Here is a 27,939-nt window from a genome sequence, read left to right as displayed (position 1 = left end):
TGCACTTCAACTAAAGCATACTTGCCTTTGTTTCCCTGCTTCCCAAAACACTGAGCATTCCACTTCTTTCTGTGCAGAGTTACGGAATTTTGACTCTGAGCTACCTTGTCAATCTATAACACAACAACAGCCACCACAAGTATGTCAGAACATGCAGACTCAATCAGATAGTAAGGAAGGTGCTATTAGAACAAAGAGGAGTGGTTTTTAAAAAATGTTTCATTTACAAATAAATACATTAGAAAGAGTGTGATGATAAGCACTTCTGTTTGGTTTTTTCCCTCCTTTTTTAGGAGAAAAGCATGTTAAGGAAGTCATTAAGGAGTCCTGTGATTTCCATTTGGTATGAAGCTCTCAAGTTGGAAGATTAAGTCAACAGCAGCATCAACATCTTGGACAACATGATCAGGTTCTACTAAAGCAGGATCAAACCTGAAATCTCTGTGTCCATGAAACACGGTCTCAGTTATGCTCTTTTTTGTATCAGAGGGCACCTCTGTGTGAGGGTTGTAAACCCCAGTGCAAACAAGGACAGACCTACAGCTTGTAGCAGAAGCAGATGCCAATTCATTTCCCCAAGGGATATCAGTTTCATCTTCCTGAGAAACTGTGGTGGATCCTGTGCCACTTGCAGCTTTGACCTGGACACGTGCATTGGAACCTCTTCTGGAGTTCTCTTCAAGGAAGCGGTTGTAAAGATTAGCACCATAGATATCTGTCATTAAATTGTCCCTAGAAAACCAGACATGCAATATCACGATTAGCATATTGTGAGAGTATTGATCATCTTTTTGCTTAAGGCATCTCACTAAGCATGCAGTTAAAACAGCAGACAATTGGAATTAATTGGTTGTAAGCATGCCTGCAAAATGCTGAACAGTGTTGATAACTGACAGATAGTGACACTATCAGATTAGATTGCTCTATTTTCAGGGGATCACAAAAATAATCCTCTCAAATATTCAGGATACGGCTCTTCTATATTATGCAGCAAATTGTGGAGGAATAAAAGGTACATTAACTCCTTTAACTTAGTAGGAACAGCCTACATGAAACAGTACCTCTTCCTTTTTCTGAGAAGGCAGTAGCAAATAAGGACTGAAAGCTTTGGCTGGCTGTTCAAATATGCTAGCTGTCTCTCATAATGGGACTTACCCAATTGCATACAACGTTTGAATAGGCTTTTTCCATTGCTTTGCAGCTGCTTGTGTTCTGACCAGGTATTCTGCATAGTGATAGGTCAGTTCACTGGGTTTTCCAATCAAAGCCTCATATCTCAACTCTTTTCCAGTGATCTTTTTGTAAATGTTTTCCAAGCAAACCATGAATGTTCCATGACCAAACCTAAGGAAGAACAGAGAAATAGAATTTGGTCAGTGAGAAGGAACCATCAACCAGAACAAAACATATCATCTGTTCAGGTGCCACTTCCTCAGCGAATAAGCTGAATTAGTTCAGTCCAATTTTGCACTTGCCCATGACAAGTACCAATTGGCTGCCAGAAGACAAATGAGTGGCAATTGGACAAATGTATAACTCCTGTCAAGCATTACAGAGCTGTCCTGGGCACTACATTATTAACACTGGTGGTACAAGTACACAGAAGCTAGTCTACATTGTCTCTACTTTTTTTCTTTCTAGCAGGAAAAGCACAGGCTGGCAGAAGCCAGATGTCCACCTCCATTTGCCCAGCTAACTATAGCTTCCCATATGAAACTATCAAGCCAAGGTAATTGTTCCAGAAAATCACCTGTGTTACAAGCAGAATAACAAACAAAGAGTCTTGTAGCACCTTAAAGATTAACAAAATTTGATTCCAGCATAAACTTTAGAACCCACTTCTTCACACAGCAGTTTCGATACAAAGATTATTTCCACAGATGTAAGAGATTTCCATCAGCAGAATGGGACTTCCTCATCACCCCTGTCCTGCTGCAGTCTGTAAGCAAGGAAAGACTTGCCACCCAAGGATTTTGAGGGGCAAGGATCAAGTGGCTTTCATTAAGAGATATCATCTTCCCACACACACAGGGTTGAATGGAGGCTTGATTTTTCCAACTTACTACAGGATATTGACTATCTTGGAAAAATCTGAGTGTCCTTTCCATTACAAATGTTAACTAGCTTAGCAAAACTAGTAAAGAGTTATATAATTTATATTTCATCTTGTACATCCTGTATTTTATGGCTGATTATATTTCATACCCTAAAAGGCCTGCCTATTGAGGAGCCACTGCACTACATCAGAGAAGCAGGTTCTAGTTCATTAAAATAGTATGCTCCTGACTGTACTTGCATATGCTGGAATAAAATTGTTAAGTCTTGAAGATGCCACATGACTCCTGTTTATTTTAACAGGCCATGATGGCAGTAAGGAGGAAGGACTGGGCAACCACTTCTACAATACTTTTCCAAGACTGGATTCATTCAGTTAACACAGAGGATACTAAATAAATGTATATATCTCTATTGATCAAACAGTAGAATAATTGCTTTCTGAAGTTTGTTTAAACAGACAAAGTACACATTATGTTGTTCAAAAATGGGCGCTGAAAGTCTTAAGATTTTAGCTATTTTAAATAAATAATTTCTAAATTGCTTTCAAATCTAAGTTCCTGAGGGATAACCATTTTCCTTTTTTTTTGCTACTTTGAGATGTTTGGAAAAATAGCATGTTCCTGACTGCACTTGCATACATTTACACCTACCTCGGAGACTGGGCTTCTGCCATCCACATCAGATCCATATTACAAGCCAGCACAGGTATATGTGGGTATGGTGACTGTGAATATGGATTCCCAGGATAGCCACTTGTCAAAAGAACATCTATTATCAACTGCAGGTTGGTCTCCCACCTGACTGGTTCACCAAACAAAATAATTGCTGCAAGACAATGAAAATAATTAACATACCCACATGGTAACTATACACAAGACAAAGCTGCTATAGCACAGTGGTTAAGCGGGCCGAGTGCGAATAAGCACTCTGCTGGTTTGAATCTCGCTATTACCATGAGCTCAGCAGGTGGCCTTGAGTCAGCCACTCCTCAACCCCAGCTATATTGTCGGGATAATAGCACTAACTTTGTCTACCTCTCTGAGTGGGGCACTAATCTGTCTAGAAGAGCAATAGGTATAGCTTTGACTGGATTGTTTGTATCTGCTGTTTTTCCTAATGTTGCCATCCATAATTCTTTTTGGCTATGTTGTTATCTAGGAAATTAGTGATAGGCTTTTTGAGGGCAGGTGTTGGATCTATCTTCCTTCTTCTTAGATGCGATAGGGAATACAAAGGCAAGAGTCCAGCTACACTATAAACAGCAAACAGGAATGTAGAAAAGTACAATAGGTTAAAACAAGCAACTGCACGCCAACCGTAGCCAGTAAGAGAAGGTACACTACACACAATGAGTATTCTCCACATACAGGTCTAGGAATAATCAAAGTTCATTCTGTTTGATATTAGCATTATCAAAAGGTTTTAAATAGCCAAATGTAAATTCTAATTCACTTAGGAATAATCAGAGCAGAAATTAACAAGGGGCATACTAACCCTCAATCTTGGGAAGTTTTACTGCAGGTGGATGCTGCAAAGAAAACAAAACAAAACATGGTAACTTAAGTAAGAAAAGCATCCTCTACAGGTATTGGTAGGATATTCAGTTGATAGCTTCCATTGGTTCTAACAGCAACATAAATCACATTAGTTGTTGTAGATTTCCCGGGCTGTATGGCCGTGGTCTTGGCATTGTAGTTCCTGATGTTTCGCCAGCAGCTGTGACTGGCATCTTCAGAGGTGTAGCACTGAAAGACAGAATTCTCTCAGTGTCAATGTGTAGAGAAAATGTTAGCAGGTAATTTATATCTACTCAGGAATGTGGGTGAATCTTTGATTCACATTTCATCCACAAAATCAGTCCTTTGAAACTCAATCCACAGGACATACTCGTCAGTTTTGATGCTGTATCCCTTTTTACTAAGGTTCCGGTAAAAGACACAATCGCACTTATTAATCAGATTTTTCCAGAGGACGTAACAGCTTTATTCCACCATTATCTGACAACCAATGGTGTCAATTACTTCCAATGGAATAAAAAATTCTATGAACAGATGGATGGGGTGGCCATGGGAAGCCCTCTCAGCCAGGTTATAGCAAACTTCTACATGGAACATTTTGAAAAAACTGCTTTAGAATCAGCACCCCACAAACCTACAGTTTGGTTCCAGTTTGTGGACGATACCTTTATCATTTGGAGCCATGGTGAGGAAGAATTGATAGAGTTTTTAAACCACCTCAACAAAATCCACCCGAACATACAATTCACCATGGAAAAAGAAATCGAGGGTAAACTCCCATTTCTAGATAACTTGGTCATCCGCAAAGCAAACTTTCAATTAGGTCACAAGGTCTACAGGAAACCAACTCACATGGATCGGTACTTACACAAAAACTCCAATCACCACCCTCGACAGAAAAGAGGCATAATAAAAACATTAGTAGACCGTGCAAGACGGATATGTGAACCGCGCTTTCTCAATGAAGAAATTAATCATCTAAACCATGCACTTCAAGCAAATGGCTACTCCAGAAATGAAATCAGAAGAGCGATTAAACCAAGGATAAATAAAAAACTAAGGAAAAACAGTCTCCCACAGGAAAAGTGTTTTTGCCATATATCAAAGGAATCACTGATCAGATGGGAAAACCTATGAAAAAGCACAACCTACAAACAGTATTCAGACCCACCAGAAAAATACAACAGATGCTACGATCAGCAAAAGACAGTAGAGACCCCCTCACCTCCGCTGGAGTATACCACATACCCTGCAGCTGTGGACAAGTTTACATCGGGACCACACAGCGTAGCATCCAGACAAGAATAAAAGAACATGAAAGACACTGCAGACTTGGCCAACCTGAAAAATCAGCAGTGGCTGAATATAGCCTAACTCAAACAGGACACAGCATCTTTATCCAGGACACTAAAATACTGGACAACACATCCAACTACTTTGTCAGATTGCACAGGGAAGCCATTGAAATTCATAAGCATAAGCACAATTTCAACAGGAAAGAAGAGAGTTTAAGAATGAATGGGGCATGGTTTCCAGGCCTGAAAAACACCAGACTAACAAAATACCCGACATCTTACAATAGCCCTACAGATAAGATTAGCATATCAACCACCAATCCATATGCAAAAGAACCTCCTCAGGATACAGTGAAGTGTCCCCCCATTAGCATGCCAAAACCTGGGAACTCTTACAGGATGACTCAGCCCAAACCCACCTTCCTGAGTAGATATAAATTACCTGCTAACATTTTCTCCACACATTGACACAGAGAATTCTGTCTTTCGGTGCTATACCTCTGAAGATGCCAGTCACAGCTGCTGGCGAAATGTCAGGAATTACAATGCCAAGACCACAGCCGTACAGCCCAGAAAATCTACAACAACTAATGTTCTCTGTCTGTGAAAGCCTTCGACAATATAATTCACATTCTCTGAAATTCTTAAGTGACTCCTTATGTTTTTAAATATCCAAGGGCTCTCTTATATTAGGAAGAACACACCTTCTCTAATACATGTGCCCCCAAAGCCCACAATAATTTACAAGTACGCTCCACCTGATTCTCCTAAAGTTTTCTAACCTTTTGCCATGCTTATCTTGCTTCCACAATAGTCAATACAGTTGCTCCGATAACTTCACTCATTCTGACATGTCACTGTTGTTTTGAATGTGTTGCACTACTTCAGGTGGTATGAATTGTTTGTTCCCCCCACCCCCGAACTGTGATAAATCCTCTACCACGGAAGTACTGCTAATCTCCAGACATGTATATATAACGGCTTTGCATTTATCCTTCCCAGATTAACTATGTAGTTTCTTAGCTTCCTTGGGTTTCTTTTGTGTTAAGTAAGACCTCTGCTCCCATGTTGGAAAATACAACCTTTGAAGGAAAAAACCCACCCTTAAACAGACTCATGATATAGTGCAAAAAGCAAGGGGGGAATTAAGTCATGAGAATATGCAGAGGTATCCATGACACTCACATTTTACACACAGCTTGATAGCCAATATTTACAGTCTCCAGGTCACTCCACCCTCTTGAAATAGATGCTTCTGTACAGAAGAGCAGGCACTGGATGCTCCCTGCAGTCTAAAATCTGTTCTTCTATCTGGTAAAAGTGGCTTTTAAAAGGCTATTTCATCCAAATCCAGAGAAGAGGCCCTAAACCTTGTTCACCTCCTATTAAATTCTAACACATATACATATCTACCATGTCACAAATCTCCTTGTACCATTTCTAAGGGAACTTTTAAATTCTGATACAGAATCCGAGTTATTCTATGCCATCTTTGCTGCCTGTTTTCCTAAAAAAATTAAAAGACCCACTTCATAAAGGACCTGATGTTGCTAATCCTTATGGCGCATATAGAAGTTACTAGGCAATGGAAGGGGCACAAGCTCCATAATTCTTCACTGATGGTATCAGGATATAAGAGACCTTGCTTTAATGAAGAAATGAACTCCACCAGGATTCACTCATCCAAAAAGTCAGACAACCCATATTTTATACCAAATGGCATACATATCTTCTGTAAATTGAAAACTTCCTTCTTATGGATAAATTTGATATACCAAATATCATTCCAGGTTCACCTTGGCTTTTTAGACTGATTTTCATAAAAAAATGCTCAGGACTTTTTATAATTGTTAATCTTATGGGGGGCAGGTTATATTTGTAAATATATATTAAAAAAGAAACAATTGCAGAATATTTCTTAGAAAAGTGCTGCTATTTCCAAGACACAATTTTTAGTGCAAGTGCTTACAAAATGAGCTGTCTCTCCAAGATGGATGGGACTTATCCCACAACAGAGGCAACACTTCTACAAAGAATTATAGGTAACTAGAAACTGAATCTTACATCTAGCTGTATGCTAATTTCCCAAAATCATTTCTACTGATGGGATATTCGGTTGAACTTGCCTGGATGAGTACAATACACCTGTCTTGCCCTTTTACCCATACAATACTTGGACAGTTCTGTGCCTGCAGTTCTTGGAAATATTACCTCATGTTTACACAGTGTTCTCTTGGTTATTGCCCTAATCTATTCCAAGATCAGTCAATACTGAGTAACCCAGAGGACAGAATGTATAACCTTTTAAATACTGTGGACAATAGAAAAACAAAAGCAAGTGATTAAATTTCCCTATTATTTAATCTATATAACCACCTCTTAAAATGGTTATTTAAGCTAGGGATATATTTTAAATCAATTCAGTATAAAAAGAATATTTGAACAACAGTCAAAGAGGGGAATTTTTTACTTTGTTAGACAGTATTATACTTTCTCTTTGTTGATGTTTAGTGGAAGGTTATTTATTTGAAGGTGCTTTTACCTTTCCTTACTGGCCACTCAAGCACTCAAGATGACTAGCAAGAAGAACATAACACTGCACAGTATTAAGCATACAAATATATATTTTTTAAGATCAGACCTGTCGGTATAAATTATATAATCCTTAAAATCCATTTGAAAGTTTGATCTGACACACTATCCTATTCAACTACGGCTAAAAGCATGACGAAACATGCACAGCCTAGACTTGACTCACAAAAATCAGCAGAAAAAACAACATTCAAGCAACCCTTCAGAGCAGAACTGTGAAGTCACAGAAAAACTTAGAAAACCACCAAGAAATCTTGTTCAATTTTTCTACAAGAACACTAGGAAAATTTGTGGACCTCTGAAAACTCCCATGAAATATTTTGTCTTTTGAAATGAGTGAAATGCTTTTAAAAACACATTTAAAATGTATAGTGTAATTTTTCTGCAGGACAATGTATTACAGCATTCAATAATTATAATTCCTGTGTATATTGTAGACATATTCAACTAGGGTTGCCAGCCTGTAGGTGGTGGCTGGAGATCTCCCAGAATTACAACTGATCTCCAGGCCCTAGAGATCAGTTCCCCTGGAGAAAATGTCTGATTTAGAGGTTAAACTCTATGGCATTATACTCTGCTGAGGTTCCTCTCCTCCCCAAATCACAAATCAACAGGGCCAGACTAGTACCCAGAAACAGCTTGCTCCAGGACAAACCTAAAGGAACTAACAACAGAACACCACTGGTTGTCACCTATAGCTCCCAGCTCAAACCCATCCAACGTATCATCAGTGAGCTACAACCCATCCTGAAAAATGATACCTCTCTCTCAGAAGCCCTGGGTGGAAGACCTTTCCTTGCCTACAGACAGCCCCCCAACCTTAAACAACTTCTCACTTACAATCATGAATCGGCTAGCAGAGTCACCAGCACAGGTACCAGGCCCTGCAACAGACCCAGATGCCAGCTCTGCCCCTATATCTACCCAGGGAATACAATTACAGGACCCAATGGCATCAACTACACTGTCTCTGGCTCTTACAGCTGCTCATCCTCCAATGTGATATATGCCCTCGTGTGCCAACAATGTCCTTCTGCTCTGTACACTGGACAAACCAGCCAACCTCTACGCAAAAGAATAAATGGACACAAACCTGACATTAGAAATGGCAACATCCAGAAACCAGTGGGAGAACACTTCAATCTACCACGACATTCCATCAAAGACTTAAAGGTCGCTGTAGTTCAACAGAAACCTTTCAAAAACAAAATCCAACGGGAAGCTGCTGAATTGGAATTCATATGTAAATTTGACTCTGTCAAGCTGGGACTGAATAGGGACTATGAATGGTTATCTCATTATCACAGGTAACTGATTTCATTTACATAGGCGGGGTCAGGGAGAGTCCAGTGGCACCTGATGTGGGCTTTCGAGGACCACAGTTCTCCTTGTCAGATGCATCTGGCGGGGAGGGCTGTGGTTATCGAAGGCTTGTGCTGTAGTGGAATTGGATGGTCTTGATGGTGCTGCTGGACTCTTTTTGATTTTGCTACTACAAACTAACACGGCAAACTCCTTTGAACCTTTACACAAGCAAACTGATCCCCACATCAAAAGGAGCTGTTTGTATTTCCATATCAAAGGAGTTGTTTACATCCCCTCTCTCCTCCTCCCCTCCCCTCTCCTCTATATTTGACCAGTTTCTTTCTGCCCTCCATGCATCTGACGAAGAGAACTGTGATTCTCGAAAGCTTATGCTACAATAAAATTGGTTAGTCTGGTGCTACTGGACTTTTTTTGATTTTGCTACTACAGACTAACACGGCTAACTCCTCTGGATCTATCTCCAAGCTCTAACTCTCAAAACTCCAGGAATTTCTCAACCTGGAGCTTGCAACCCTATGTGATGGACTGCACTTTTTAAAAGCTTAGAAGTGCTATACAATCAGCTGAAGGACTGTGAAGGGTTAATGTTTCATATAAACAGAGAGCTTTGGATGACAGGCTACTCCAAGGAATCTGATTGGGTAACATGAGCTGAACAGAGCAAAGACCGCTGAACTGGATGTTGGAGAGAGGAGAGTCTGATTTCAGCCCTAGCTGAGAGGAGTCGAGTACCATGAGTTTTGAGATTCAGCCCTGACTGAGAGCAGTTTAACACAGACAGGAGAGCTGGGGGAAAGTTGGCAAGGAAGTTAGGGAAGTAGGCACAGAATCCCATTTAGGGGTGTGCAATTCGGTATTCTGATTAGGTTAAAAATACCAAATCAGGGCTGTTTCGGTTTTTTTCAGTATTACCGAAACTTTTTCTGAATACCGAAAAATTTCTGTAATACTGAAACAGATTGCCGAAACAATTCGGCCATTGTTTTCAATGAGAAAACCTCCCGGGTTTCCGGGAGTCTGGGGGGGGGGGGTGCATTTTCTGTCCAAATCAAACCAAACTTGGTGGAGACCTTCTCCTAACTCTCCTCTAACTATCCCCCCAAGTTTCAGAAAGATTGGACTTTGGGGGGGCCAAGTTATGCCCCCCCCCAAATAAGGTGCCCCCATCCTCCTACACTCTCCATGGTTCTCTATGGGGAAAAACAAGTCATCTTTCTAGGTGGCTTGGGGTGGCATTTTGCAAGCAAAATGCAACCAACTTTCAGGGGACTTGCTCCCACCTGTCCTCCCACCCTCCACCAAGTTTCAGGCAGATTCAACTTTGGGGGCCCATTTTACGGCCTCCCAAAGAAGGTGCCCCTATCCACCTCCACTCCACTATTCCCTATGGGGGAAATAAGAGAGGCTTGTCTGGCTAGGGGTGGCATTTTGCATGCAAAATGCCCCCAAACTTCAGAGGACCTCATCCTACCTGTCCTCCCTCCCTCCACCAAGGCTCAAGCAGATCTCACTTTGGGGGGCCATTTTATGGCCTCCCAAAGATGCTGCTCTTAGCCTCCCCTTTCTCCATTATTTCCTATGGGGGAAATAAGAGAGGCTTGTCTGGCTAGGGGTGGCATTTTGCATGCAAAATGCCCCCAACCTTCAGAGGCCCACCTGTCCTCCCACCCTCCACCAAGGCTCAAACTGATCCCACTTTGGGGGGCCATTTTATGCCCCCCCAAAGGTGGTTCTCCTGCCACACTACTTTGTCTTTCTACTGTGGGGAAGACTTCCACACCGTAGAAACACATGGGATTGGGGCTGCCAATGGCCACAGCCACAGTCCACCTGCACCCAAACTGCCAAATACCACACACACCCTCCCCAAAACCTAACCTCCCCTGTCCTGTGGCCAGCCACTTTCTATTGATTCCTGTTATGGGAAAATCTCCCACAGCAGGAACCCATGGAATGTGGCATCTATGGCCACAGGAACAGTCCCCCTTTTAAATCCACCCCCCACAGCCCCACACTGACCCAAAGACACCCTCCCCAACATTCCCACACCGGCCACTACCCCAGGAGCAGGCTGGCCAGTCGTCTCCCATTGTTCCCTGTGATGGGAACTTTTAAATGCTCTTTCCCAGGGCAATTATGCACAGCCCAGGGGTGCCACAATGGTGGGCATACTCCTGAGTGCGAGCTTGTCCCTGTGAAAGAGCACCTGAACCACAGACACTCTCCCCCAAATTCCCCCACCACCTACAGAGATGGCCGGCCAGCCAGCCCCATTGTTCCCTATGATGGGAACCAACTGCACAACAAAGAATAAGTAGGCAAAGCATTGTGACACATTACACCAGCAGTCCCCCCCACACAGAAAAGGGCATGCCAGAAGTATCTTACTGTGTGGTATTTGGCAGTTTGGGTGCAGGTGGACTGTGGCTGTGGCCATTGGCAGCCCCAATCCCATGTGTTTCTACGGTGTGGAAGTCTTCCCCACAGTAGAAAGACAAAGTGGTGTGGCAGGAGAACCACCTTTGGGGGGGCATAAAATGGCCCCCCAAAGTGGGATCAGCTTGGGCCTTGGTGGAGGGTGGTAGGACAGGTAGGAGATGGGCCCCTGAAGGTTGGGAGCATTTTGCATGCAAAATGCCACCCCTAGCCAGACAAGCCTCTCTTATTTCCCCCATAGAAAATAATGGAGAAAGGGGAGGCTAAGAGCAGCATCTTTGGGAGGCCATAAAATGGCCCCCCAAAGTGGGATCAGCTTGGGCCTTGGTAGAGGGTGGGAGGACAGGTGGGAGATGGGCCCCTGAAGTTTGGGGGCATTTTGCATGCAAAATGCCACCCCTAGCCAGACAAGCCTGTCTTATTTCCCCTATAGGAAATAATGGAGAAAGGGGGGTGGGCTAAGAGCAGCATCTTTGGGAGGCCATAAAATTCCCCCCCCCAGACTCCCGGAAAGCCGGGAGAAGGTTTTCTCATTGAAAACAATGGCCGAATCAAGCAGTAACGCAAATACCGAATTGGCTTGCTGTTTCGGTATTCCCTGAATACCGAAACGGTTTCCTGATTCAGTTAAAACCGAATCAGGTTTAACGAAACAGGCAGGCCTTGCACACCCCTACTCCCATTTGGGCCAAAAAAAGGGGGGGACAGATCTTCTAGTGAGAGGAGAATTTCTCTACCCAGTCAAACAGGGAGTTAGCTCTGAAGAGTGAAGAGATCCCTGGTCTGGCATGGTTAGAAACTGCCTCTGGACACCTTCAGGGTGAGTTAAAAACTCAAGACGAGTACTGGTGTTTCAAGGGAAGAGCTTTGCATACTGGAAAGAGGGTACCAGCCTTCTGGAAACCAAAAAGAGTAAGAGAATACTCAAAGAAAATGGACTAGAGTGTTTGGGAAAACACTGGAACAAAAGCTTCTGAACATAAAGATTTAAGTAACTGTGAAGAGCTTAAGAAACTCTCATTAGTCTGAAACATTAGACCGTAAGTCTGTGCATGTACTGATTTTGCCTCAGTTACCTATATTGAGTTACCTCAGAAATTTTCAGCCCCCGATTTCACCTTTCCTTTCTATGTTTAAAATACGTTATTTTTTAATTTAAAAATGCCTCTAGTGCCATTTAAGTTGTTTAAGTCAAAAAGGGGGGGCATCATAGCACCCCACTCCCAACCCTGCAAAGAACTGGTGCTGCTATAGCATGGTGCCTTCCAAACGTAATCTGTGAAAGTCACATTCCACAGGAAGAAGTTCTTGCATCCACAGAAATGCAGCACTGAATCCAATCCAATCTCTCCTGTCCTTCTCCCAGTACAAGTAATCTACTAGAGTAACTCAATCTCCATTCCAAACCAGACATGAAGCCATGCTGGAACGAGTTGTCAATCAGCATTCTCTAAGAAACTCTGGTGTTATGTGGATACTTCACACACAAATACCTTACACCCAAGTATGTAAAAAGACTGGTTAAAAACTGAGATTTCTCCCCTCCCAGAAGTAGGCTAGGGATTTCAACAGGAAAGCCCATCAGAACAACAAGAAAAATCACAGAATCATGTGAGATCCATAAGGCTTCAGGTTTCTGCCATCATAATTGGTCTCTACCTTTGCCATAATTGGTATCTACCTTCACCATGATTTTATTAGCTTCTAAGCTCATTGATGGTTGGCTGCATGCATGGACAGTTTGTCTTTGTTCTGGTGCTAATGGACAGCCAGATGCAACCTTCCACTTTCCTTTCTGCTTCACAGGTATTGCTGCTATGGGCATTTAACAGAGACCTCGCGCAGGAGATGCGAGCCAATGGGTGAGAACACAAGGGCTCCTGGACCATGGCTCTTAGCTTGGGGCAATGGTGTAAGCAGTTGGCCCAGCCTCCGCCATCTTTAATGGCTATTTAATATAGCTACCCGTGATATTATATCACAAGACCCCTGGATTAAAATGCAGTTTGGTTTGCAAACAGGGGAATTCCAGCTAGCAGTTGCTGAGTCCCGCTCGGGAGACCCAGGCATGAATGGAATGCCGCATGTAAATGTAGAGTGACCAGTGGTGATTAGTTTTACAGTCTCCTCAGCTCCGAAAGGAATCCTGAGCAACAAAGGTCTTGCAGAGTCATCCCACTTAACACATTCCTTCCCCCTCCTGCGGTGATGAGATCTCCTGCCCATGATTGAGGAGCAAACCAATTAGCATCCATAAGCTCTTATAATTCATTCCTGAGAACGGTACATTCCCCAACTAAATTAATCAACTTAGCTCCATTAACAAACTGCCCCTTTTGTGCAGCTCCAGGAGAGACTTTGCATTTTCTTTCACATGCCCTGGCAGCTGGCAATCAAGGTAATCAAACCTTTGCTAGTCCCAAGAACTGACCATTGGGACCTTTGTTCCAATGGTTGGGAGGGGTCTCTCACCTCAGGGCATGTTTTACCCTATAAGAATAGTGTCCCTGCCCCATTCAAATCGTGCACACTTAGTAGATCCGAAGTGCTGCTCCCTTGAGGTTATCCTAAGCTTTTTGCTCTCTTGGTCGAGGACACTGGACGTTTGAAACTACTCTCTTCCTCCATGGACTGGACTACTCTTCCGGAGAGGTAGATATACTTGCCCTCCCTCCCTCTATTTCAACTTCTGGCTAGCTTCCTACGACTCTCTCTCTCTGTGTAACCATTTTATTATTTACTCCTGTGTGTGCGTGTGTTTTTCCTCTTCAATAAAATATTGCTCTTTGAACTTAAATCACCAGTCTCATCTGCTATCTGGGAAGGGTCTCCATAAACATTGGTGAAAAAGATTCCATAGTTATCGTATCTCGCATAGCCGTCTTCCTTGCTGCTAATTCCCCCCACAATTCTCTATTACTTGCAAGGAGACTAATTCAGGTAACAATGGGGCATACAGCTAGAGCACAGATATCATATGCACCAAATGGAGGACACTAGAGGAGAGGAAGAGCTCCACCAATTATGTTCAGCTTCTGGGTTAGAGGCTACACCTGTTGGACAATGTTTACATCAATACACTATGGCTGTAGTCTTGGACTGTATGAATCGAGGCCACCAGAATGTTGGATATGTGAATATGTAGTTTTGGAATGGTGTTCAGGTGCATTTTTTTAGCTTTCTTAAAAAGGTAAAGGTAGTCCCCTGTGCAAGCACCAAGTGATTACTGACCCATGAGGGACGTCACATCACGATGTTTTCTTGGCAGACTTTTTGTTACGGGATGGTTTGCTATTGCCTTCTCCAGTCATCTACACTTTATCCCCAGGAAACTGGGTACTCATTTTACTGATCTCAGAAGGATGGAAGGCTGAGTAAAACTTGAGCTGGCTACTTGAGCCTGGCTTCCGCCAGGATCGATCTCAGGTTGTGAGCAGAGCTTGGACTGCAATACTACAGCTTACCACTCTGCACCATGGGGCTCTTACCTTTCTTACCTGGTACAAAATGTATGCTGAAAAATAAAAGTTTTTTAAAAATATACTATTCCAGTGCACATGGGAGCTGATAGATATGGAGATGGGACTTATCAAAGACAGCTGCTATCAGGCAAAAATGCTTGCAACTTATCTAACCTCTCTAGCATCCTAAGAGCTGAGAATGCAGGAGCTACTGCCCCCACTACTACTACTACTACTACTACTACTACTACTACTACTACTACTACTACTACTACTACTACTACTACTACGCAATACCACATCTGTAAGGAACAAAGTTGCATGCTTTGCTGGAATGTTGCAGGAAGAGGAAATAGACATGGCTTGCACAACAGAGATGTGGTTGCTGGAAAATGATATAGTATGTCTGTCCCAACTAACACCACCTGGCTATGCGGTCCTACACCAACCTCACAATGGTAGTTGGGGAGGAGGGGTCTCTATTATTCTTCAGCTTCTGCAGACTTCCAGTACAAGCTATAGCTGGCATTGTCTGCATGCTCCTGTCTTTGGGAACTAAAGATAGATTAAGTTTTCTGCTTGTTTACTTGACTGCTCAGCTCCCCAGTAAGCACCCTTTCTGAGCTGGCGGAGGTGCATGCAGTTGTGGTGTTGAAGACACCTAGACTGATTGTTCTGGGGGACTTCCACACCCATGAGTGCTCCATGTCAGGCCTAGCCCAGAAATTTATAGCTTCCCTTACAACCCTGGGTCTCTCTCAAATAGTGACAGGCCCTATACATGAAAGAGGCTGCAGAAAAATGACAAGGTGTATCTGTCCCAACTAACTTCCTCTGGCTATGTGGTCCTACACCAACCTTGCTACAGTAACTGAGGAGGATGAGTTGCTATTATTCTTCATGAATACTTCAACTTCAGCAGGCTTCTAATACAAGCTATAGCTGCTAATGACTGTATGCTCCTGGGACAGACTGGATATTCTGCTTATGTACAGACCACCCAGCTCCCCAATAAGTACCCTTTCTGAGTTGGCAGAGTAGCTAGCAGATATAATAACAACAACATTCAATTTATTTACCGCCTTTCAGGGCAACTTAACACCCACTCAGAGCGGTTTAAAAAGTATGTTATTATTATCCCCACAACAAACACCTTGTGAAGTGACTGGGGCTGAGAGAGCTCCAAGAGAGCTGTGACTGATCCGAAGGTCACCCAGCTGGCTTCAAGCAAAGGAGTGGGGCATCAAACTTGGTTCTCCAGATATGATGTTGGAGACACCTAGACTTATTGTTCTGGAGGACTTCAACATCCAGGCTGAGTGTTCCAAGTCAGGTCCAGCCCAGAAATATTTAGCTTCCCTGGCAACTCTGGGTCTCTCTCAAATAGAGACAGGCCCTACACATGAAAGAGGCAACACCTTGGACTTAATATTTTGCACTGAGCCTTTGTGAGAAAGTCTCGTTTCAGCATTGGAAATTTGGCCATGGTCAGACCATCATCTGCTGAAGGCAAAAGTGAATAAAGCCCCAACAACCTGCAAAAAGGAGGGACCCGTTAAAATGATTTGCCCACAAAGGCTCATGGATCTTTCTAGATTCCAAAATGCCTTGGGAGACACATATTATATTGAGGCTGCAGTAGGAACTTGGAACACGAAGCTCCTTGAAGCTATTGACAACGTTGTTCCTTGCTGACTCCTCCAATCCTTGGGATGGAAGTCAGCCCCATGGCTTGCCATGGAGCTGGGTGACCTAAAGAAGGTTGGAAGACACCTAGAAAGATGCTGATGGAAAATTTGTGCTGAAACTGATAGAGAGTGCTAAAGAACCCACTGGAGGACCTATGAAACTGCAATGAAACCAGCAAAGAAACATTATTTCCTGGCAACCATTGCATCAACTAGTTCACAACCATCCCAAGTGTTTAAGGTATCTTGACATCTTCTATTCCCTAAAGCTGAACCTTTACAGTCTCAAGAACAGACAGTTCACTGTGAGGCCTTTGCAAAGTTTTTTGCAGGTAAAACAGCACAAATATACTCTGATCTGGATGCTAGCTGTAATACAGATGAGATGGAAGAAATGCTTAATATACAGTCTCTCTCGCGTATGGACCACTTTAAACCAGTTACAATAAGGGTTTTTAACAGGATTCTGGCATCTGTAAAAGTCACTACTCATGCATGGGATCCTTGCCTATCTTGGCTGTTAAAATCAAGTAAGGACCACATAAATTAACCACAGGCTAATGTTTGCTAATTTTTAAAAATTCCTAGACAAAAATGATGTGGCCAATTATCGCTTAATTTCTAAACCTGCCCTTTCTGGGCAAAGTGATAGAGAGAGCAGTAGCTGACCAACCCCAGGTCTTCTTAGATAACTTTAGCACTCTGGACCCTTTTCAGTCTGGATTCAGGCCATGTCATGAGACAGAGAAGCTTTAGTGGATGATCTACATCTGAATATAGACAAAGGCCATGCTTTGTTATTACTCCTCCTGGATTTATCTGCAGCCTCTAACTCTGTAGACCATGTCATCTTGTTGAGGCATTTGGAGGCAGAAGTGGACATCAAGGGATGTGCCTTGGACTGGTTTAAATCATTTCTCATGGAACAGACTCAAAGGGTTGTCATCAGAGATGAACCATCTCCAGAATGGGAATTATCTTGGGGGTTTACAGGGTGCAATCCTCATGTTATTCAACCTTTATGTAAAGCCTTTAGGAGAACTAATTCACAGCTATGAAATGGGATGCCATCAGTATGTGGATGACACCCAACTCTATATCTCACTATCCAAATTACCACAGGATGCAGTCGAAAACTTGTGTCGCTGCCTGACAGCTGTGGTCAAATGGCTGAAAGCAAACAAACTGAAATTGAACCTAGACAAGATGGCAGTTATGCTCGTTTGAGAAGGCAAAGACCTTGAAGGACATTGCACTCCTCACTTTCGATGGAGTTCGTCTGACCTTTGCAGATTCAGTTAAGAGCCCTGGGAATATACTGGATTCAGCACTACTGCTAGAAAAGCAAGTTAAGGTAGTTGCAGAAAATGCTTTCTACAACTTCACTCTAGCCTGGAAGATGGGCCCCTACCTCGACACAGCCAAACTGGCCACCTGGATTCATGTTATGGTAACAGTGAGACTTGACTAATGTAATGTACTGTACATAACTCTCCCTTCTAAGTCAACTCAGTGACTCCAGTTGGTGCAGAACACTGCAGTTTGGTTATTATAGGGAGCAAGTAGCAGCACAAATATTACTCCCATTCTGCAGTCACTCCATTGGCTATCTATCAGTTACCAGGTTCAATTCAAAGCACTGGCTATCACATACAAAGCTCTTCATGGCCCAGAATACCTACAGAACCACCTCTCTCTCTATGTTCACTCAGCAAGTGCTATCCTACATATGGGCAAAACAGCTGCCCGTACACATGGTTTCTCTGTGCAGCTCTCACCTTATGGAATGGCCTACCTGAAGAGGTCAGGAAAGCCCCCACTCTCCTGGATTTCCACAAATGATGCAAAACTGAATTATTCATAAAAGCTTGTTTACTCAGATAGGAGGGCTGTACTGTAAGGAGGCTGTCTCAAAGAGATGTTTCAGTAAAGAGACAGGAACCACAGGCTTTGCTACTATGAACTATTTATTGCTTTAAGTATGTGCTATTATGTACTGTCTATTGCTTTAAATATGATCCTACTGGGTAGTTCTATGTTGTTTAATATATCAGTCTTAGAATTCCTTATGCTCTGTTAAAGCAATTCTTCAACTCAGCATTGGATTTCTGCTGATGTTATGTCTTTGCAAATTCCTGTTTTTATACCCTATTGCATTGTTTATTGAAATGTCTTTGAAACTGACTGTATCACTATGTAATCTGCCTTGTGTTTCAGTGAGAAAGACAGACTATAGATGACATAAAATAAATAAACAAATAAGACTTGACGCTATCCAGTCAGAACTGTAACCAGATCTCCCACGCTTAAATCACTGAATTCCTAAGCTAAACACCAACCATATCCAAGCTATACTCCACTGAATGTGCAGGACTAGATGATAATGATGACAGGCCTGTGGCCATGAAATCCTGAGCTAAGAGGGCCTCGACAATTACACTGAAGTCCTCTAGTACTGAAGATCAAGGGGTCATTAACACTTACCACCCAGATTGTTATGCAAAGAGATGGGCAGACATCCCTAGCCTGTCTCTGTGGCACAATACATTGTACAAACATTGAAGTCTAGAAATTTTAAAGCAGGCTACCTGACAGTTACAACAGTTATGCTGGAATCACAAAGGACTGTAGCACCACCCCTTCTCCAGCCACAGAGCTGTGGCTGCTGTTGTATTAAGAACCCAAATGGCTAGGATAAATTAGCTGTACCTGCTTCATATACCCTGGTCTCAGTAGCACAGGCCAGGATGGCACAATTCAACCAGGATCAGTCCGGGATGAAACTGTCTTATTGTTAATTGACATGGCATTAATCAACCTTACAATTAACTGACCAGCAGGCATAGAGGCTGCTGATATGACAGATAGAAGAGCAAATGAAAATGGTGTATAGCACACAATTATCTTGGCTCCTATTCCAGCAAGTTCATCTCATGCCACCATTCCCTTAATTCCTAAATATTACTAATAGTGACAGCAGTGCCCTCCCTATGAAAAGGAAATACCCCTCCTGCACACTATTGTTCCTCTCCAGCAATTAGTTTTTATATACTGCTAATCCTTGCTACATATTTCTTCTCATTTGATTTGAATTGTACTAAATATTCTCTAGTTAAAATTGTAGATAATTTAAGACAGGACTGTCAATTAAAGATTCTGCAAGACATATCCATCTGACTTTTCTTATTAGTCTCATTGTCAGCTGCTTCATCACGGCCTAAATTTTTAAACAGAATCAGTGAGCACAGAAATGATAGAATGAAAATATTAAATGGCACAAGATATTAAGCAGCAAACTTCATGGGTAGCTCACTTGTTTCTATATTTCCTATATTTTAGAGTTACTAAAAAGGAATTAAAGTGTTAGACCTTAAAATAAGGATACTTACGGTACACTTTTTATGCTCTTAAAAGACTACAAAACACTGTATTTGACAGAAACCCATGGGTTTAAAACTTGCAAGTATTTTAAGTGTTTGACTAATTGGAAGCATTTTAAAATGTTAGACCGATACAGGCTTTGCTGTAATTTGTCTTAATGCTGCTTCACTTGTGCAGTCAAGTCAGACTGAGTGAAGAATTCCTCATTGCATACAGCTCTTAATTAAGAATTTTATCTTTAGTCAATATTTCTTTTGACAATTCATATGTAGTTGTAAACAAATGCTATATACAGTTTGAAGCAAACTAAAGAACAAACATATCAGCTAGATAAAGCAAAAATGAATAACGAGTCAAGAGACCATGAAGAGGCACTGGACGTGTTCCTGAGTGGGACTCAGGATATGGTATGAAATGGGTTGCTGAGCTGAATGGGAACAATGACTATAGTTACTAAATTCAGCATTCATGTAAATCTAAAGTTATCCAGAATGTCCAATACTGTCACATTTGATTTCAAAAGAGGAAGCTTCTGAAGAAGGAGTTTACTGAATAGAATACTGAAAAGGGAGAGCAGCGGGTCAAATATACCTTGGATGCTTGGTAATTACTTAAAATTACAAAGACAGACACTCAAATAGGAAGGTATCACTGGTAGATGGAAAAGTATCATTGTATCTAAGACAATGTATCTAACTCAATAGAGTTGAGGAAGCTGTAAAAGTCAAGAAAGCTTCCTTTAAAATTGAAAATCTTGTTCAAACGTGGAGAGGAGGTTCCTAAATTCTTGCAAAACAAGAAAGCATAAGGAGAGTTTGCAGTGTATACTGTTTAAAATGTTACGCCTTTTTAAAAATCTATAAATATAGAAGAAGCAGAAAACTAGTCAGGGAGGAGATTGGTTAGTATAGTAAAAGAATTGCTACTGGTAAATACTGAAAATAGCAGAAAAGCTGAAGTTTTGGCTCTTTGGACATATTAAGAATGTTCCATTAACTACCAGTTTTGTAATGATTCCAAGACACCATATAGGCTGCTTTAAATCAAAGGTAACACAAAAATATATGCAAAAATAAACAACAGAATACGCACCAAAGCTTTAGGTCTTCTGTCATGGTCCACCATGTCCAATAAAGGATAGATTTCCCGCAGCTTGTCAATTGTAATAAGCTGATGAAATCCAAGACTGAGGAAAAATTTGTTAAGGATAACAATATACGTTTGTTTTATTTAAATGCGCTTGTGTTCCTTCATCAAACAAAACTGTCAAATTTAAATTTAAGGGTTTCCCTCACTTTCTGGGAGAACACGTAAGGAAAAATATGGTGAACAGCTTTGGACCTACATCCTTAGAGACCCATCCTGTTCTTATATTGTACTCTGATTCTGTCAGTTGGCTTAGGGATTTTTTTTTTTAGCATTAGAAGCCCAAATGGCAGATAAACACACTTTTCAAGTTAGTCCTTAATTTTTTACATCTGAGCAGACATTTAGTGGCTTAGTAGGGTTTTATTTTTAAAGTTGAAGAATATAGTAAATCAGTTAATCACTGTTCAGACAAAGTAGAGATTCATTAGCCTCACTTGAAATAAACAGTCTAAACACCATTTAAAAGACAGTAAGAATCATATGTAAGGTAACATAAACTTCATATTCAGAAGCCTAATTGATTTAACAAGAAAAAAATGGAAAAATTGCACAGATACAGCAGGAACGCCAATGAATGTCTGGCAATATTTTTACAGTAGCATTCCCCAGAGCCACTTGGAAGTTGTTTTACCAATAGTTACCAAGAACTGATTTATTATTAACTATTTGCATATTTACATGCCAATATGAAATATATTTCATTTGAAGCAAACAAAACCTTGTTACATTTATTTCCAAGATCATAGAGTTGCAGAGTAAGAGCCATTATCAGCAATGTCTTAGAATAACGTACAAAATATACACACAGATTACCAAAGACAAAAACCTTATATAAAAACAAAACCTTGTTAATACAAACAATATTTTGAAGTTCCACTACTAAATGAAACAAACTTTTATTTACAAATACTAAACAGTTTAAAAAAGATCTTACATTTATATTTGACAAGATAACTTGGCAGATTCACCAGTAAGTTAATAACAATTGAAGACAGATAATTGCTAAAAGTAATCACCTACATTTTTCAAAAGATACTGCTTAGCAATGTCAAGAAGCGGTCCTTGTCCAGATACAAGAACACATTTGTCATGATAACGTTTGAACATTCGTAATGGGCTGTGGGACATAATGACTTGGTCTTGAGAAATCTAGTAGAGAAAGAACAGAAAAATCAATTGTTCATTCATTTAATTTTTTTTTTATTGTGGAAAAGTTAGAAGATAGAACTAGAGAAAGAAAGTAAAACGAAACAAGATAACTACAAAGGACCAAGAATGGCCTACAAATCAATCTACAAAGTAAAAAAAGTAAGAAACATAATAGGTATATATTGTCGAAGGCTTTCACGGCCGGAGAACGATGGTTGTTGTGGATTTTCCGGGCTGTATCGCCGTGGTCTTGGCATTGTAGTTCCTGAGTTTGACACTGAGAGATCTCTGTCTTTCGGTGCTACACCTCTCAAGATGCCTGTCACAGCTGCTGGCGAAACGTCAGGAACTACAATGCCAAGACCACAGCGATATAGCCCGGAAAATCCACAACAACCATAATAGGTATATTATTAATCCATTACAGTTTTTCGCCTACAACACTTCCCTCTTTATTATCAATCAGCTTGTGGTCTCATTAATATTTTTTTTCTGTGTCTCATCTTCTTGATATCTCAAAACCTTATTCTTTAAAATAAAAGCCACAAATCATTAATTCATTTTTGTCTCTCGCAGATAGTCCATAAAGGGTTTCCAATTTGCCACAAAAACAGTGTTTTATCTCTAATTGACGCTGTAAGTTTGGCTACCTCAGCTAAGTCCATCATCTTTCTAGTCCAGTCTTCCAATACAGGTAGCTCCTTGCACTTCTATTTTTGAGTACATAAGAGCTGTGCCACTGTTACCAGCTCTATAAAATTAAAATATCATGCTCTTTTTCCAATTTATTTTCCATAATTCCCAACAAATAGAAGTCTGTTTCATTCATAAACTCTCTTTTTACCCTGTTCTATTTTCCTAACACTGAATTATTTCTAACAATGAATTATATTCACATTTTAACAGAAAAGCAGACAAGAGGTGCCTTTTGTCATTCCTCTGTTACTGGCATAGGAAAGCGATAGGAAGTTCCCTGGAACTGCACAAGAGCAATTGCCTAGGCATGAGAGGAAGTGAGCTCTGCAGCAGAGGACTGCCTTTGCAGTGCCTTGAAAGAAGGGTGCCTGGAGTAAAGGATCCAAGACAAAAGACATTAAAAAGTTACTTACTGGCACTCCCAGAACATGAGATAACTGGTCTGCTTTCTTCTGACGAAGGCAATTTCCTGCATTAGTGACAAATACAACAGGTACCAAGAATTGTCTCTGAGAATTAAGCAGTTTTTGAAAGGCTTTTCTTGCAGCAGGAATTGGTGTCTTTCCTCGTACCAACACCCCATCAATATCAAACAGAAAGCCAAAGGGAGGTTGCATGTTGCTCTGCAATAAGAAGAGAGAAAGCAACCATTACTCATTAGTTGCATTCACTCAAGTAAGTTAGTAATTCCATTCATACAAAGCAGAGTTGCTTCTGAGGCTACCGCTAAGGTCTTAAAGCCAAAAGCTTTTACTCTGGATTAGTTTATATGCTATACATATTTTCAGTTACATCAATTATGTAACCTTTGTTTCATCTCAGCATGTATTCAAATGACAACATTCCTCCTAAACTTGTTTTTCACTCTTCTCAGTGGTGGCACAGTTGACAAGAAATTAACAGACAAGCAAGCCTTGACAAAAACATTTTTGGGCTTTAGGAACCAGACCAAAAATATAGGAGCCAGACTTATTTTTCCGCCTTCAGGGTTTCGTAAATTAATGACTAGATTTCCCAAACCATTGGAATCACAAAACCTAATCCTAATCCCTTCACAGTTTCTTGGGTTGACCTTGGTTGTTATCACCCTAACCTTACTTCTCAAATTCTTATACTTGCTTTAAAAACCTCAATTTGATTGAATACTGGAGCCAGTACAGAATACAACTGATTAAGAAATGAATTGCTCTACTACCAGAGAATTATGTAAAATTAACATATAAAAAGCAGTGGCAATAACTTTATGCACATCATTCATTTTTGTGTCATAAAACAAAATACATTCTGATGTGAAATTGAACTTTGAACTTCTGATGCTCGCCACTACAATATTGTAGGGTCACTACAATAAACCATTGGTGAAAATGCTAGGCTCTGCAATGAATTTTTTAGGTATCATGGTGCCCTGTCGCCTGGGACTTGTCGAGCCCTGCGGTCACGTATTTAGTCAACCAGCAGATCTTCCACTAATGAATGACAGGAGTAAGTGCTCAGTATTAAGGCACTACTAGAGCTATCTACAGAGGCAGTTCAAGAAAAACTGAAAGAAAAATTATTTCTGGCATTATAAGCAAATTCTCCTTCCCACAAACAGCTTAAGATAATCAGTATGTTTCAAGAAAAACAGGCAAGTGCAAACAGTTAAATAAATGTGCATGTTAACACCCTTAATAAAACGATCAGATCCTACAGTGATTAACATTTGAATATTTTGAAGATTATACTCTTCAGGGAAATAGAGTATGGACATGCCAAAAACATTTACATAACCAATTACCACTATAGTAAGTATTACAGGAATTTCCATACATTGTCAACAGACAAAAAGTTTTCCAGAATATTTGCAGAATTTTTCTTGTAGTGGAGATTTGAAAATTTTGCTCCCACTTGATAATTGACAAAGTATAGCCATTACAGGTGATAATGGTATGTCATCTATAAACACCACCTCACACTCATAATGCAAAATTAAACCATTTTTGACTGCAGTGCAGAGTCTACTTGTGGGCATACCAAATGAAACAGAAGTTTTTTATTGCTAACAATGAGCAATTTGCTATATTTTAATGTATTTTGTATTTCTATACGCTCTAAAATTGTTGTCCAACCTTTGCTTAAGAATGGAGGGTCATTACTAATTTAAGTGAACAACAAAAGGGTAATAAATGAATGTATGTCAGCATGCTTCAAAGGATTTTAGTAGAGAACAACTGAAAAATAAAAGAATCTCTTGCATATATGTAAATACTAGCCTTTCCCCCTGCTGGAGAACAAGTCACACAATGCCTCCATTTCTCTACTGTTGCAATTCCTCTGACTCTTGAAAGCTCATACTCTGGAAATCTAGTTGGTCTTTAGGTGATTCTGGACCTGAACCTTGCTCTTCTACTAGACCAACACAGCTACCTACCTGAAACTATCTAGCCCATGCCATATCACATTATGTATAAAAGCTTGAAAGCATGAGCAAACTGAGGCTTCATGCTTCTTAGTAGCTGCAATCCTATCTATAAACCCTCTTTTACACCATGGGGCTTGCTTTTGAATAAACATGTATAGGATCGGGCTGTTAATCTAACATTTTAAGCACAAACTACTGAAGTCAAGGGATCTTCACCACCCAAATTTATTTTCCTTGCCTGAGACTGGTTTTCATTATTACAAAAGCAAAGCAAATGAAGCAATCATTTGGAATTGTACATTTTGACAGACTCTGGTATATGTTCTGGTCTAGCATTAAAAATCTTAGGGCTCCATCCCACAAAACCTTTCTCCAAGCAACAGTAAGTACATCATCATTAGTGAAGTGCAACACAAGTGTTTATTTTGCTGCATCTGCTGGTTGAAAAGATGCTTGGGGCATCTGCTGTCAGAAAAGGACAAACAGAAACTCCCTTTATACCAACATGTATTGAAAGCCCCATTAAGGCTACTCGGGGAATATCAGGGGCTGAGTTCATTCATTAAAAATATCTAGTGAATTTCTCTGCACAATCACATGAGCAAGCACAGTAGAAAGACTACTGTGAATCAACCTGTACTTGTGGGGAGCCTGTAGCTGTTTCCATGTTCACAGGCACACATTTTATTGTGATCCTGGGATCACAAAAGTAAGTACCACCGCCAACAGGCAATGATTGGTTCACCCTCCCCCATACATGTCTTAGTTTAACAGCTGTACGGAAGAACCTGGAGGAGTGAACTAACTCGTTGTATCTGAAGAACATCAAGATGTCAAGACTACTCTGTATTATAACAGCTTACTTACACAATCAAGACATTGAGAAATAGGTTCCCTGAATAAAGAATCATGTCTTCATCTTGTTTACTTGTGCAATGTTTTCCAGTTTCTTACACACCGTTTCTGCATAGCATCAGTGTCCACTTGTGCACAAGGAAACAGATTTAACAAGAAGAAAACATGCAATTTGGGTATTGCTTATACTTCTGATAGGGCAGGGTGGAGCAAGAAAGAGAAGCTTGCAAACTACATTGCAAGAATAAAAATTAATAAACCCATAAAAGCACTGTTCCAAAAAGTGTGAAGTATCCATCAGTTTAGGGGTTGAATTCCCATGCTTGAGTGCATTTGGTTGCATACCTAAGAAACAACAGATCTGCCTACCAAGTACTACAAGTGTAAACACATCTTGAATTGACGTTATATGTAGTATTATTGCTTGCAAAGTGAACAAAATTAAAACTGCAACATGTCAGAGATGGTTCTTACAAAACAACTAATTGCATAAATATGCCATGAGCTATTTCTAGCTTAAATAGGGTTTACCGGTACTGGTGTTCTCCCCCGCCCCCGCACGAGTACAAGCAGCTCAGGAACAGTGTCGCGGGAGAGGGGGGAGGGATGTGGAGAAAAGGATGAAAAATCCTCTCCCCTTCAACAGACATGCAACTGCACTTGAAAAAACGTCTTTTAAAGTGATCACAAAGTGAGCTACTACTCTTAAAATTGTTAGATCAACAAAACCGGTTTAGGTCAGTCAGTCAACTTAAACGTGCAGCCAAGCAATCGGTTGTTAAAACTTTTATAAGTACAAGCACTTGTGAAAACTACAGAGTACCAGTATCTATAGGACAAGTAACAGGAAATACAATGAGGTGCAAACGTGCTAAGAAGAACCAAAAAACGTACGCTTTTAGAACTACTTTTATTTTCATCAGCAAACTAGTTCACTGATGCTTCGTTTAACTGGGCAACTCTAGTCACAGTAAAATATTATCACAGTAAAATATATTAGCTACAAAACTGGAAGATTCATTTAAGCCTCTCCCTCGATAGTGATTAATCGGTAGAGATTTACATTGATCCGCCCGTCAGAAGTTAATACCCGACCCCTGAAAGAAGATACGTCGCTGCTGGGGGGAAACGCGGGCCGGTCGTTCTGCCTCGCTCCCGCCGGCGATTACCTCAGTGCCCGCGGCGTCTTCCCCGGAAACGACGGCGCGGCAGAACCCCCTCAGCCCCAGAGGTCTGGCGGCCGAAGCTCTCTTGAGGGGCAGGCGGAGAAGCGGCAGCGCTGCCCTCATGGCAGCACCTTCAAGGGGCTGGCAGCCGGCGCCTCCGGCCTGAAACACAGGCGCGGCGACTGATGCCGGCTTCCTCTTAACTCTTCAGCAGCTCCGCCCCGCTCCAGCAACACAACGGGCGGGCCCTGGATCCCGCCCCGCCCCCGAGGCGACCTACCTTTGTCTGTTGCTAGTCAGTGGCCCCGGGCGGGCCTCGGTCGGCGGAGGGGATGCTCTTATGCAACACGTTTCCAAAATTTGAACCGGTGTTTTCTTCTTTTACAGGAGAGGCGTGTCTCCATTCCTGGCTGGCAATGGCAGTGCAAAAACTGGCCCTGCCCATCCTTATGCTTTAAAGTTCCTTATTCTCTGAAGAACTGTACCAGTCTTTTATTTTGGTTTTCGACAAGGCTACTCAGCAGGTGGCCTTGGGTATGCCACTCCTCTCAGCCCCAGCAACCTTGCTGTCTTGTAGGGTTAATAATAATACTGACTTTGTTCACTGCTCTGAGTGGGTACTGATCTGTCTACAAGAGTGGTATACAAGCACACGTTGTTAGCAAGACCAGCATATCTACATTAAATCAGTTAGGAATATTAAGATAATTAAAAAAACATCTGCTAAAAATTATAACTCCAGCTGAATTTGAATCCAATGGCACCTTAG

At 41.2% G+C, this 27,939-nt stretch overlaps 2 protein-coding genes across 2 annotated transcripts in view; one reads left to right on the top strand and one right to left on the bottom strand.

The window, feature by feature from the left end:
• The window catches only part of RAB43 (RAB43, member RAS oncogene family), a 43,960-nt gene extending 43,580 nt beyond the window's left edge, over positions 1–380 (top strand). Inside the window, exon 3 of the mRNA XM_054977082.1 lies at positions 294–380. Within this exon, the coding sequence (XP_054833057.1) occupies positions 294–349 (56 nt within the window). The 3' untranslated portion in view covers positions 350–380. The remainder of the gene's footprint in view (positions 1–293) is intronic.
• On the bottom strand, positions 318–27,335 carry LOC129328202 (haloacid dehalogenase-like hydrolase domain-containing 5). The gene is made up of 8 exons (XM_054977080.1): positions 27,174–27,335; positions 23,162–23,371; positions 21,940–22,052; positions 20,847–20,940; positions 3,553–3,586; positions 2,709–2,883; positions 1,156–1,344; positions 318–732 (listed from the first exon to the last, which is right to left on the bottom strand). Exons 1-8 carry the CDS (start codon positions 27,291–27,293, stop codon positions 318–320), a joined length of 1,350 nt encoding a protein of 449 aa, XP_054833055.1. The 5' UTR covers positions 27,294–27,335.
• Between the last annotated feature and the right edge of the window lie 604 nt (positions 27,336–27,939).

This window comes from Eublepharis macularius, chromosome 4 (genome assembly GCF_028583425.1).
Source record: "Eublepharis macularius isolate TG4126 chromosome 4, MPM_Emac_v1.0, whole genome shotgun sequence".
NCBI lineage: Eukaryota > Metazoa > Chordata > Lepidosauria > Squamata > Eublepharidae > Eublepharis > Eublepharis macularius.
The sequence above is the reverse complement of the archived record's forward strand: the minus strand, read 5'-3'. Positions and strand labels throughout refer to the sequence as shown.